Source organism: Eumetopias jubatus, unplaced genomic scaffold, assembly GCF_037043125.1.
Source record: "Eumetopias jubatus isolate StellerSeaLion01/CBP00866 unplaced genomic scaffold, mEumJub1_p1.0 scaffold_11, whole genome shotgun sequence".
In the NCBI taxonomy this organism is placed as follows: Eukaryota; Metazoa; Chordata; class Mammalia; order Carnivora; family Otariidae; genus Eumetopias; species Eumetopias jubatus.
The window spans coordinates 76,609,735-76,623,807 of NW_028274817.1; the positions used below are offsets into that span (position 1 = coordinate 76,609,735).

At 41.9% G+C, this 14,073-nt stretch overlaps 1 protein-coding gene across 5 annotated transcripts in view; it reads right to left on the reverse strand.

The window, feature by feature from the left end:
- Positions 1 to 448: 448 nt before the first annotated feature.
- The window catches only part of PHF8 (PHD finger protein 8), an 87,088-nt gene continuing 73,463 nt past the window's right edge, over positions 449 to 14,073 (reverse strand). For all 5 annotated transcript variants that reach the window (XM_028092867.2, XM_028092866.2, XM_028092868.2 and 2 more), the window contains 3 exons: positions 7,280 to 7,389; positions 2,743 to 3,079; positions 449 to 1,641 (listed from right to left, as the gene is read on the reverse strand). In XM_028092867.2, the coding sequence (XP_027948668.1) occupies positions 1,553 to 1,641; positions 2,743 to 3,079; positions 7,280 to 7,389 (536 nt within the window). In that variant the 3' untranslated portion in view covers positions 449 to 1,552. The remainder of the gene's footprint in view (positions 1,642 to 2,742; positions 3,080 to 7,279; positions 7,390 to 14,073) is intronic.

Genomic DNA, 14,073 nt, shown 5'->3' on the forward strand with positions numbered 1-14,073 from the left:
AGAGAAAACAAAGACAAACTGGAGACACAAAGACGACAAGGGAAGCCTCACATCCTCCTGTGGCCTGCATGGTAGCTGTTAAGTTCCCCAGAAGCACTGGGCAAACTGGGGTGAGGTTGAAGTGGGGAGTAGAGGGCAAGGATGCACTCCACTTGGGCAGTACCAAAATGGAGGGAGTGGGGCATTCTCCATCCAGCCTAGGGTGCCAGGGAGGCAAGACAGGCAAAGGTGGAGGGAGCTGGGGGGGAGGAGGAGGAGGGAGAGGGGTTGGGCACTATCTGGACAATAGAGACATCCACAAGGGGAAGACAGGGAGTGGAGGATCAGGTGATCTGCTCCTTTACAGATGGGCATCTGCTCTCCCAGGCTCAGGCTCCCAAGTAACCCATCTGCACTCTGCTTGAGCGTTGACCAGATGTCTTGGAGCACAAAGGCCCAGGAGTGAAGATGTGAGTTCTGAGGTCTTCTTCAGACCAAGACCTTAGGTGGGGAAAGAAGCAGGGAGGCTCCTGATGGAACCCAGGGGTGAGCTGTCCTGTCATCCTCTCCAGAAGGTCCAGGCTGTGCTCTGTGGTACAGGTGAGGAGAGCAGGCTGTACACACAGCCAGGGTTATCTGCTTCAGTGGTAGGAACTTTCAGGCTTTTGGAAGATGGTTTTTCACCTGCTGGGGCCCAGCTATAGCCATGTGAATAATGTTCTGCAGGACCTCAAAATCCAGGCAAATCCCTGAAGCTCACCCTGGGACAGGAGACCTCATCTGTAGCCACCCGAAAGTAGCTTCCTCCAGTGGGCTACAAAGTCATGGTTAAAGGCTTGGGTGTCGGTCCTCTCCCCACCTTGAGAAGTGACAGAAATCTCTCTTCTTCCCAAAGATGAGTGAAGTCAGCCCATAACCTTTCTAGTCCACCTCTGAAAATGGCCCATGGTGGGGCAGTAAGGAGACTCTGGAATCTCCTCTTTATTTTCATGAAACATTTGGCAAGAGGGGGCAGAGGCTAGACCCTTCTCCCAGGAACGAGTCTGGAATGGGACATGTCCACTGGGTTGGGGGAAGGAAGGGGAAGGAAATATGGGCAGAGGTGGACAGGCTTCTGGAGACAGGGCTGGAGCTGCAGGAAGTGTTGAGCACTGGGCCTCCCATTTCATGACCAGGGAAACAGCAAGGGGCCCAGGCTCACTTTATGCCTCTCCTCATCCTGCCTTCCAGCTTTAAGTGGGGATGAGAGTAAAGGGCAGACAAGGCTGGTACAAAGGAAATGGGTTGGAGCAGCAGCAAAGAGGGTTCTAGTCAGCCAGAAACCTCTCCCATTCACCTGCTACTCAGAGGTATGGAGAAGGAAGGCAGGATGCTCTAGTGGAAGTAGGGAAGGGAGTTAGGGGAGTTGGTGAAGGGGCCCGTTGGGGAGTCCGTGCCTTTGGTCAGTTCCAAGAAAGCAGGACAGTGCGCCTCAGCACCTTGTCCGGGGCAGAAAGGATCCAGGAGTGCCCCGAGAGTTGACAATGGAGAAGGCAATGGGGGTGAAGGGGTGAGGGGCAGGACACTAGGGGGTTCACAGAAGTAGTTTGCCATTTCTGTGGATTTTCAGGATACGGCCAAGTCTCTGTTTTGCTGTGGCCAGACCCTTTTTAGGACGCTTTCCTGTGGGGAAAAGAGAGGTAAGTAAAGGCTATGGCACGGGCTTCAGCAGCAACTCCAGCACCAACTATCTTCAGTCTACCCCCCTCCTCTGTTCCTCTGCCCACAGAGTCTCCCCATCCTTATGCTGGCTCCAGGCACATCTTGGGCAAGAAGCCTTCCTTACCCACTTCCATCCAACACCATATGCCTTGGCTCTTCCTCCTATGACCTGCAGCAGCTATCAACTCCCTGCTTAGTCTGTCTGGTTCCTTTTCCTCAGATTTTTTGGTCCCAATCATTTCCTTCCTAAATTCTGTGGGGGTTGTGGTTATGCCTCCCTGTCCTCTTACCCTGACCACTGGGATTATATAAGCACCTGGTTAGTGATTAGAGCTCAGTGTCCCTGAAGGTGCCATCCCCAGGGTTTTGTTTCATTAGAAACCCCCATCTTAAAAGAAAAGAAAAGAAAGGAAAGGAAAGGAAAAGAAAATTAAAGGAAAGGAAAGGAAAGGAAAGGAAAGGAAAGGAAATAAAAGAAAAGAAAAAGAAGGAAGGAAAGAAGGAAAGAAAGAAAGGAAAGAAGAAAAGAAAGAAAAGAAAGAAACCCCCATCCTCATCACCCAATGCCACACTGATCTCACCACCCTTGAGTGGCATATCTAGGGACTGGGCTTTGAGGGCCAAAGTGAGGAAAAGGAGGGCCTGAGCACCCCTCCCATCACCTCTTCCTCTCTCTCCCCACATCAAATCACCTCTCATGTCCCATGGAACCTCCTTCATACTGGATCAATTTATCCCCTCCCTCTCCATTCCCTCTGCTATAGCCTCAGCCTCTCTTCACAGCAGCCTGAACCTATGTATATGCCTCCTCCCTAGGCTTCCCACCTGGAGCCCACCCTCTCTACTCTGGTCACCAGAAGGCCCCTTCTAAACCCACACCTGAAATGCCTCTGTTTAACACCAGTTAATGTCTCTTCATGGCCTAAGAGATCAAATCCAAGCACCTTAGGTTGGCCAACAGTGTCCCTCCCTCCCAGGTATTCTCATCTACCAGAGTGCTTAGGGTTTGGAGCTGGTGACCCTAAGATCCTTCTCAGTTCTGCAACCATATGGCTGTCATACCTTGTCCTGCTTGGTTGCTCTGAGAGCCAACTGAAGGGCGCCGCTGGGTCAAGAAGACGCCAGGGGCCATGGGTGTGGTGCTGCGGTTTGCCTGGGCCATACCAAAGGCATTGGGACGAGCAGTATATTCGTGGTCAGCGAGACTCCCTGAGAGGGCCTCTTGTTTAGGTTCAGGAGGAGGAGGGGGTGAGGAGGAGGTGAGAAGCTGCGGTGTAGTGGCCAGAGTTGGGGCTGGTGCTGCCACACTGAGATTAGACTCTTGAGGGCGAGGCTGTTCTACCTCCTTCAACAAAGGCTTCTTCTTGATATATTTCTTCTTTTGGGCCTTCTGCAGCTCCTGAAATACAAGCCAAGTGGGAGGTGAAAATTCAGAAGTGGAGAAAAGAAGATAATTGCCCAGACAGGAAACTAGACACTGGTCAATGTGGTCCTGCAGCCTCCACCCCAAGTCTAGCCTGGATGTATGTACACACAAGACACAGGCCTTCTAACATCTGAGATCAACTCTTTGGTACCATCCATCCTTAAGTTACCACTGCCACGAAACAGTACAGTGGTAATGGAAGGGTAAATGAATTCAGAGAGTTGGGTTTTGGTCCTAGCATTGCCATTTATGAGGTGGACCATGGACACTTCTAATAAGAATAGCTAAATTTATGACAGCAGCTAAGGCCCTTTATACAGTTGACCCTTGAAAAACGTAGGGGTTAGGGGTACTGACCCCCCATGTGGGCAAAAATCCACATTTAACTTTTGACATCCCCAAACTTAGCTACTAATAGCCTATTGTTGATTGGAAGCCTTACTAAGAACATAAATGGCTGATTAACATATATTTTGTTATATATATCCTTACAATAAGGTAAGGCAGAGAAAAAAAATACTAAGAAAATCATAAGGAAAATACAGTTATAGTACTACTGTAATAAAAAAAAAATCTACGTATAAGTGGACCTGTGCAGTTCAAACCCGTGTTGTACAAGGGCCAACTGTATACTTACTTCATTTATTCCTCAGAGTAGCCATGAGAAGGAAAATCTCTCAGTTTATAGATGAGAAAACTGAGGCGCAGGGATTAAATAAGTTGAGCCCAAAGCCTCACAGGCGAAGAGTTGTTGGGTCCAGGATTCAGCCAGGTCTATCTGAATACCCACCCTGCACATTTCTCAAAAAGGGGCCTCTGTTAGTGAAAGAGCAGTAGTTTTGGAATGAAAAAAAACTTGGGTTCAAATCTAGGTTTGTGCTAAGTGGGATGACCTCCGTCAAGTTACTAACCTTTGTGAATCTCAATTGCCTTATCTGTAAAATGGGCAAAATAAATCTGTTTTTTAGGGTTGTCAGAAAGATTAAATAATGATGTAACAACATATACCACATAGAAGGTACTCAACAAGTGGTAAACTATTATTCCATGTTCATCTCTTACAATGGTTTCTCTTCCTCCTCCTGGTCTTTTCTTTTAATAGAGGACTTGGCAATCCTCCAGGTCACTGGGTCTTAAAAACCTCAATTTTGGATGGGAGGGATAAATAAGGAGTTGTGTCAATTCTCCCAGTATCTTGGATTTCATCCATCCATTGCTCTATGGATCTACTATCCACTGTGTAGTGGGTACCTGTACAGTAGGCATCTGAAGCCCTGAGAACCTGGAAAGGTGCTGCTGAGAGCATGTGAATGACTTCACCTCCTGAAATGCTACACAGCCACACCAACTCAGTGATTACATTTCTTTGCCTTGGCAACACGGGCCTATTTCCGCCTTTGGAAGATCTGACAGGCTGTGGCTATCATAGGAATTTCTGGGGGATAAGAATAAGAATATTAGTAATACATGCCAGGTACTGTTTATAATTTAACTCATTTAATACTCAGAAGAAGTGAGAAGAAAGAATGAAAATCCCATTTTTAAGGAGAAAAAACTGTGGCACAGAGAGATTAAGTCATTTTTCCAAGGTTATAGGACCAATATGTGGCCAAGCTAGGATTCAGACCTAAGCCATCCGGCTTCAGAATCTCTTTTCTCAACCATACTGCTACTCCACCCGTACCAGAAACTACATTTCTGTCCCCATTTCTCCCACCTGAATCCAGAAATTATCTATCCACACCTAGATCATATAGCCTAAATTTTTCTATCTTTGTTGCCAATCTCCTTGTATAATTCATCCAGATTCCCTCACTGAACACTAGACCGTCTTAGGACAGGACCACTTACACCTTGCAAATTTCCTTGCTCAAAAACCTGTTAGCAGATCTGACTTTCATGGTCTTCCATAGTCTGGTCATTCATACTTACCCAATCCATAATGATAACACTGAAAAACTAACACGTCTATAGTACTTGCTCTGTGGCAAGTGCCATTCTCAGAGCTTTCCCACACATTACCTCATCTAGTCCTCAAAGTTTAGGAGGAAACTGAGGCACAGAGAAATCAAGTAATGTGCTAAAGTGGTAGAGTGAGGATTTGAACTCAGGCAGGCTGGCTCTACAATTCCTTTTTTCATCTGAATTTATCTTACCCCATTCCCCAACATGAAGCATCTCCAATGCTCATTCATTCATGCATCCATTCACTCACTTGCCCAACACGGACTAAACACTTGTTTAGTATAGTGCGGATATCAAGTTAAATTAGATATATCCCCACCCTTGAGGCACTCACAGTTTAATAAGGGACACAGAAAAGTATACTTATAAGTACCATGAGAGAATATGACAGAAGCACAGAGGCCACTGAAATAAATTGGTGGTAGGTGGTATGAAAGAGTGTTAGGTAAGGGCATCTGAAAGGGACGATCCCCAATGCGCAGAGGAGACAACCTGTGCAAAGGCACAGAGGCATGAGACAATGTGATGTACACTAAGCAAATTACAAGCACCATGGTGCAATAGTATGGCTGGTGCAAAGCGGGGCTGGTAGGAGGTTAGGGAGGAGAGGTGACTAGAGACCAAATTAAGAGGATCTTGGGTGCTTTGCCAAGGATTTCCCTTCTCCTGGAATGCCTCCCTGTTCCTTCTAAAAGCTTAGCCTGCAAAACCCCTCCCAAATTTCAAATCGTCTTCTTTAAGGTCATCCCTGACCAAACCGAACAGAAGTGAGCTCCTTAGAAGGCACTAGAAGTAGTTTTCACACCTTTAATTAATTTATCTGTTTATTTAAAACAGTAAAATCCCACTCCCTTTTTTTCCAAATTACATCTTAGATGGCACCAGGATATACATAACAGAAGTTCTGGTCAAAGAAGGTTTGCTTGGCCTGCTTGGTCTCTGCTGGCTCCCAACAACAGCTACTGAGACATTTTTAAGCAACTCTAGAGCTCCATATAACAGCATATTAAAAACATCATTCTATTAAATTCTACTTAAATAGGATATAATTATTAAATTATGTAAACATTTAACTGTTTTATTGAAATAGCCAAGTTACAGGAAGTTTGAAGTTAGAGGGTATGAGTTTGAATCTTGTCTCCTCCATTTACTGGCTGTATTATCCTGGACTAGTCACTTAAAGAGAGCCTCATTTTCTTCACCTGCAAAATGATGAAAATATCACCTACTGAAGCAGGCTACTAGGCAGATTATATGAAACATTGAACATGGAAGCACCTAACGTAAAGTAGATGCTCAACAAATGCTCTAAGCATAAGTAGCCAAGGGGATGTTGATAAGGAGAGAATCAGAAAATTCAACTCCAACTGCTCCCAGGGCTGCTGAGCACAGTATACACATTAAAGAACTTTGCAAACTGTAACCTGCTAGGAGGTCAAGTTGGTTCTAGTGAAGTGACCCTGTAGGATAAAAACTAGTGGGTGAAGTTTTCTTGGGAAGTAGGGAGTAAATATTAAGGCAATAATATTTGGTATACCTCTGGTTCTTTCTTTTGTTGTGAATTCCTCCTAGTCATTTTGCCCAGAGAAGAATGGGTAAACAAGAGGACAAAATCAAAAATATCAACCATGACGCAAGCGAAATACTCATATGTGGAATATAAGAAATAGCATAGAGTATCAGGGGAAGGGAGGGAAAACTGAATGGGAAGTCATCAGAAAGGGAGAAAAACCATGAGAGACTCTTAACTACAGGAAATAAACTGAGGGCTGCTGGAGGGGAGGTGGGGGGGATGGGGTAATTGGGTGATGGGCATTAAAGGAGGGAATGTGATGTGATGAACACTGGGTGTCATACGCAACTGATAAATTACTGAACACACTACATCTGAAACTAATGATGTACTATATGTTGGCTAACTGAATTTAAATTAAAAAAAATAATAATATTTGGTATAGAGGACAAGGAAAGCTTCTCCCCCAAAAACAAATTCTGATACTGGCTGGGTGGCTGTGAACTCAAATATACTCAGCTGGTAACCTCCTCGGGGCTTCATCTGAAGGCAAATGCTCTCATTCAAGGACAGAGAGAGTTGGCCTGCTTAGTCTCCGCTGGCTCCCAACAACAGCCGCTGAGACATTTCTAGTTTTTGTCCTAAAGGCAAACTGGGATCAGTAGCAGGGCCACTGCCTGGGTGTCAGCACCTACCTGCTGGGCTAGCTTCGCAGCTGCTGCAGCCAAGCCTGTCTCAATGGAAGCTACCCGGGTCCCCTCACGCACAGGACGGTCCTGCTTTGGTAGAGTTGGGGTCACACGGGCTGCAGAGGAAACAGGATGAAAACATTTATCTCAATGTCAAGCATATTCCCTACCTCTGAGCCCCCCAAAGGTGGTCTCATCGGTCTCCCAGATTCTAGCTTCTTACAAAGTCCGATTTTGTTTCCCATCAGGTAAGAAGCTAATTTACAAATGCTCAAAGTACACAAAGCACACAATGATTGTAGGATAAAAATTAACTTTGCTGAACTGGCATTTAAGGTTGTCCATGTTCTGCGCCTGGCGTACCTACCTCCTCAGCCTTATTTCCACACCCATATTCTCAGCTTTTCTAGACAGAATGGATTCCTTATTATACCTCCAGAATATGTACAGCTCACCTTCTCTCCCCCTGCCTTCATCCTCACCACCCACACTACCTACAGTATCCTCTTTCCTTTGTCCACCTATTCAAAACCTGACCGTCCTTGAAAGGTAAGCTGAAATCAACCTTCTATACAAAACCTCAGGTGCCTGGGTGGCTTAGTCGGTTAAGTGTCTGCCTTCGGCTCAGGTCATGATCCCAGCGTCCTGGGATCGAGTCCCACATCGGGCTCCTTGTTCGGCGGAGAGCCTGCTTCTCCCTCTCCCTCTGCCTGCCACTCTGCCTCCTTGTGCTATCTCTCTGTCAACTAAATAACTAAAAATCTTAAAAACAAAAACAAAAACAAAAAAACCTCTCAGTCCTCTCTTGCTCACATTGACCTCTCCCTCTCCTAAATTTATGATGTGCACCAGTCACTTAATATATAGCACCATACCATCCTGTCTCATTCCCTAACTTTGATGTGCTGTTGTGCATGTTATTTTGCCAACCCAACAGGCTGTGAGCTCCTGAAGACGACTGTCTTCTTGTATAACCCTTTTATAGTGCCTTAACAACCTTGAATCAAAAAAGTTATTTAAAAAAATAGCTATTTATCACACATTTTACACAGCGAATGTATTTTATCAAACAGCCCCAGATGATGAAGAAAAGCTCCCGTTTACAGAAGAACACCAGCTAACAAATGTAGAAGGAATGACAAAATTGGAAAATCACATGTTTGCAAGCCCTAATAAAACAATTGATTCTAGGGACCTGGATACTGACACAGTACCAAACTATTACCTCACATATTACTTGCTAGCCTCAACAAGGAAAAAACTAACTTTACAATGGTGAGATCATATCACCTCCTTAACTAAGTATTAACCTGATTGTTACTAATAGTAAGACAGCTGACTTCATGTGCCTCCTGATGCAATGCAATACAAAATTCACAGCATCACCTTGGAAGTAGTTTTGCCAAAGATCTAAAATCGAGTAAGTGGTTCATGTTACTTCCAGTTTTTAGGAAACAGAGATAAGAGAACAAGTTAAATGACACCATGAGAAAACAATCAGACATTCTACTAGATAACTGGCCTGGTTTCATTAAAAAAAAAAATGTCACAAGAAAGCAAACACAAATCTAGAAGGTGGGATGGGTCATAGGACAAATATACTAGTTTTTACAACAAATAAATAGCAAAAAAAAAAGGGAGGGAATGCTCTAGATTGAGACTCAAAAGGCACAACAGCCAAATGCTAGGTAAAACTCTGCTCGATCCTGATTTAAACAAACCCACTGTAAAAATACCTTTTTTTGGTTAGACAATTGAGGATATTTTATTATGGACTTAGTATTAGATAATGTACAGGAATTATCAAATTATTACTAATTTTGTTATGTATGATAACAGGATTGTGGTTATTTGAGAAAATGTATTTTTTAGAGATGTATATTAAAGTACATTGGAAATGGGGAATGACACAATATCTAGGATTTGCTTTAAAGCACAATTTTGAAAAAAAAAAGAAAATAATAGATGAATCAAACATGGCAAAATCTTGATAACTGTTGATTCTTAGTGGTGGGTGTATGGGAATTTATTGTACTATTCTATTTTTAATTAATGAAAAAAGTGAATGTCACAGAAAAAAAAGAGGTGGTAGTGCTACCAATCTAGATTTGAAGATTCCTTGGTCGGTTAGCTATTATTATTATTATTGTTATTATTATTATTATAAAACCTTTCTGTATAAGTAGTATGCAGATTCTAGAATAAGCAATTCAGGAGGCTGAAGTCCTTTCTTTAAAGGTGATACTTTGTTTAAAAATGATCTGAAGCAAGAAGAACAAAGGGAAAAAGGGGCAGAAGGTTTATTGGAACAAATTATAGCTGAGAATTTCCCTAATCTGGGGAAGGAAACAGGCATTCAAGTCCAAGAGACACAGAGAACGCCCCTCAAAATCAACAAAAACAGGCCAACACCAAGACATGACAGTGAAACTTGCAAAATACGAAGATAAAGAGAGAATTCTGGGGGCGCCTGGGTGGCTCAGTTGGTTAAGCGACCGCCTTCACCTCAGGTCATGATCCCAGGGTCCTGGGTTCGAGCCCCACATTGGGCTCCCTGCTCGGCGGGAAACCTGCTTCTCCCTCTCCTACTCCTCCTGCTTGTATTCCCTCTCTCGCTGTCTCTGTCAATTAAATAAATAAATAAAATCTTAAAAAAAAAAGATAAAGAGAATTCTGAAAGAAGCTAGGGACAAAAGGTCTTTAACTTACAAGGGTTAGGTTAACACATAAGGTTAGCAGCTGACCTGGTCACAGAAACATGGCAGACCAGAAAGGAGTGGCATGATACATTCAACCTGCTAAATGGGAAAAATATGCAGCCAAGAATACTTGGTCCAGCAAGGCTGTCATTCAGAATAGAAGGAGACATAAAGAGTTTCCAGGACAAGCAAAAACTAAAGGAGTTCATGAACACTAAACCAGTCCTGCAAGAAATATTAAAGGGGACACTTTGAGCAGGAAAGAGAGACCAAAAGCAACAAAGACTAAAAAGGCACAGAGACAATCTACAGGAACAGCAACTTTACAGGTAATACAATGGCACTAAATTCATATCTATCAATAATTACTCTGAATGTAAATAGACTAAATGCTCCAATTAAAAGACACAGGGTATCAGAATGGATAAAAAAAAAAAAAAACAAGACCCATCAATATGCTGCTTACAAGAGACTCATTTTAGAACCAAAGACACCTCCAGATTGAACGTGAGGGGGTGGAGAACCAGCCATCATGCTAATGGACATCAAAAGAAAGCTGGAGTAGCCATACTTACATCAGACACACTAGATTTTTTTGGAGGAGGGAGACAGGCAGAGGGAGAGCGAGAATCCCAAGCAGGCTCCACAGCCAGTGCAGAGCCCAGTGTGGGGCTTGATCTCACGACCCTGAGACCACGACCCAAGCCAAAAATCAAGAGTCAGATGCCCAACCAACTGAGCCACCAACTGAGCCACGAGGCACTCCCAGACAACCTAGATTTAAACCAAAGACTATAATAAGAGATGAAGAAGGGCACTATATCACAATAAAGGTGTCTATCCAACAAGATCTAACAACTGTAAATATTTATGCCCCTAACTTGGGACAGCCAAATATATGAGTGAATTAATAACAAAATTAAAGAAACTCACTGATAATAATATAATGTTAGGGGACTTTAACACCCCACTCACAGCAATGGACAGATCATCTAAGCAGAAGATCAACAAGGAAACAATGGCTTTGAGAGACAGGCTGGACCAGATGGACTTAACAGATACATTCAGAGCATTTCATCTTAAAGCAGCAGAATACACATTCTTCTTGAGTGCACATGGAACATTCTCCAGAACAGATCACACGCTGGCTCACAAATTACCCCTCAACCGGTACAAAAAGACTGAGATAATACCATGCATATTTCAGACCACAATACTATGAAACCTGAAAACAACCACAAGAAAAAATTTGGAAAGAACACAAACACATGGAAGTTAAAGAACATCATACTGAAGTATGAATGGGTTAACCAGGAAATTAAAGAAGAAATTAAAAAATACATGGGAGCAAATGGAAATGAAATCATGACAGTCCAAAACCTTTGGGATGCAGCAAAGGCAGTATTAAGAGGGAAGTACATGGCTATACAGTCCTACCTCAAGAAGCAAGAAAACTCTCAAATACACAACCTAAACTTACACCTAAAGGAACTGGAAAAAGAACAGCAAATAAAGCCTAAAGCCAGGAGAAGGGAAATAATTAAAATCAGAGCAGAAATAAGTGATATAGAAATAAAAAAAAAACAGTAGAACAGATCAACAAAACTAGGATCTGGTTCTTTGAAAAAATTAACAAAACTGATAAACCCCTAGCCAGACTTATCCAAAAGAGAAAGGACCCAAATACATAAAATCACAAATGAAAGAGGACAGATCATAACTAACACCAAATAAATATAAACAATTATAAGAGAATATTATATGCCAACAAATAGGGCAATCTGGAAGAAATGGATACATTCCTAGAAACACATAAACTACCAAAAGAGAAACAGAAAGAAATACAGAAGCTGAACAGACCCATAATCAGCAAAGAAATTGAATCTGTAATCAAAAATCTCCCAAAAAACAAGAGTCCAGGGCCGGATGGCTTTCCAGGGGAATTCTAACAACCATTTAAAGAAGACTTAATACCTATTCTTCTGAAACTGTTCCAAAAAATAGAAATGAAAGGAAAATTTCCAAATTCATTCTACAAAGCCAGCATTACCTTGATTCGAAGACCAAAGACCCCACTAAAGAAGAGAATTACAGACTAATATCCCTGATGAACATGGATGCAAACATTTTCAACAAAATACTAGCTAATGGAATCCAACAGTCCATTAAAAGGAGTATTCACCATGATCAAGCGGGATTTATTCCTGGCTGCATAGGGGTGGTTCAATATCCACAAATCAATCAATGTGATATACCGCATTAATAAAATAAAGGATAAAAACCATATGATCCTCTCCATAGATGCAGAAAAAGCATTTGACAAAACACAGCATCCTTTCTTGATAAAAACCCTCAACAAAGTAGGGATAGAAGGAACACACCTCAACATTGTAAAGTCCATATACGAAAGGCCCACAGCTAATATCATCCCTCAATGGGGAAAAACTGACAGCTTTTCCCCTAAGGTCAGGAACACGACAGGGATGTCCACTCTTACCACTGTTGTTCAACATAGTACTAGAAGCCCTAGCCCCAGCCATCAGACAACAAAAAGAAATAAAACACATCCAAATTAGCAAGGAAAGAGTAAAACTTTCACTCTTCACAGACGACATGATACTCTTTGTAGAAAACCTGAAAAGACTCCACCAAAAAATTATGAACTGATACAAGAATTCAGCAAGGTCACAGGATATAAAATCAACATACAGAAATCTGTTGCATTTCTATACACCAATAATGAAACAGGAGAAAGAGAAATCAAGGAATTGATCCCATTTACAATTGCACCAAAAATCATAATGTACCTAGGACTAAACCTAACCAAAGACGTAAAAGATCTGTATGCTGAAAACTATAGAACACTTATGAAAGAAACTGAAGAAGATACAAAGAAATGGAAAAACATTCCATATTCTTGGATTGGAAGAACAAATATTGTTAAAATGTCTATACTACCCAAAGCAATCTACACCTTCAATGCAATTCCTATCAAAATAACACACCAGCATTTTTCAGAGCTGGAACAAACAATTCCAAAAATTGTATGGAACCAGAAAAGACCCCAAAAAGCCAAAGGAATATTGAAAAGCAAAGCGGGAAGCATCACAATTCCAGACTTCAAGCTGTATTACAAAGCTGTAATCATCAAGACAGCATGGTACTGGCACAAAAAGACACATTGATCAATGGAACAGAATAAAAAACCCAGAAATGGACCCACAACTGTATGGCCAAGTAATTTTCGACAAAGCAGGAAAAAATACCCCGTGGAAAAAAGAATGTGAAGAATGAAACTGGACCCCTTTCTTACACCATACACAAAAATAAATTCAAAATGGATGAAAGACCTAAATGTGAGACAGGAAACCATCTAAATCTTAGAGGAGAACACAGGCAACCTCCTTGACCTCAGCTGCAACAACTTCTTAGTAGACACGTCTCCAGAGGCAAGGGAAACAAAAGCAAAAATGATTTATTGGGACTTCATCAAGATAAAAAGCTTCTGGACAATGAAGGAAACAATTGACAAAACTAAAAGGCAACTGACAAAATGCGAGAAGATCTTTGCAAATGACATATCAGATAAAAGGTTCTATCCAAAATCTATAAAGACCTTACCACCTCAACACCCAAAAACCAAATAATCCAGTTAAGAAGTGGTTAGAAGACATGTATAGACCCTTTTCCAAAGAAGACATCCAGATGGCTAACAAACACATGAAAAGATGGTCAACATCACTCATCATCAGGGAACTACAAATCAAAACCAACTGTGCCCCCCAAAATGTCTTTTTAAAAAATTTTTTTTAATTTAAATTCAATTTAGTCCTTGAATAGAACCTGGTTTGAATAAGCAAATTATAAGATATTTTTGGTACAACTGGGGGGAAATTTGAATAAGGATTTCGTACTAAATGATATGAGAAAATAAATGTTACTTTACTTAGGTGTCATAAAATGGTACTATGGTTATAGAAGAAAATGTCATTTTCATAGAAATGCATACTGAACTATTTAGTATGTTACGATGGATGACAACAGCAAAAATGGCAAAGGACCTCCAAACACTCACTCCTGAATTAAAACAATGAAAAAACT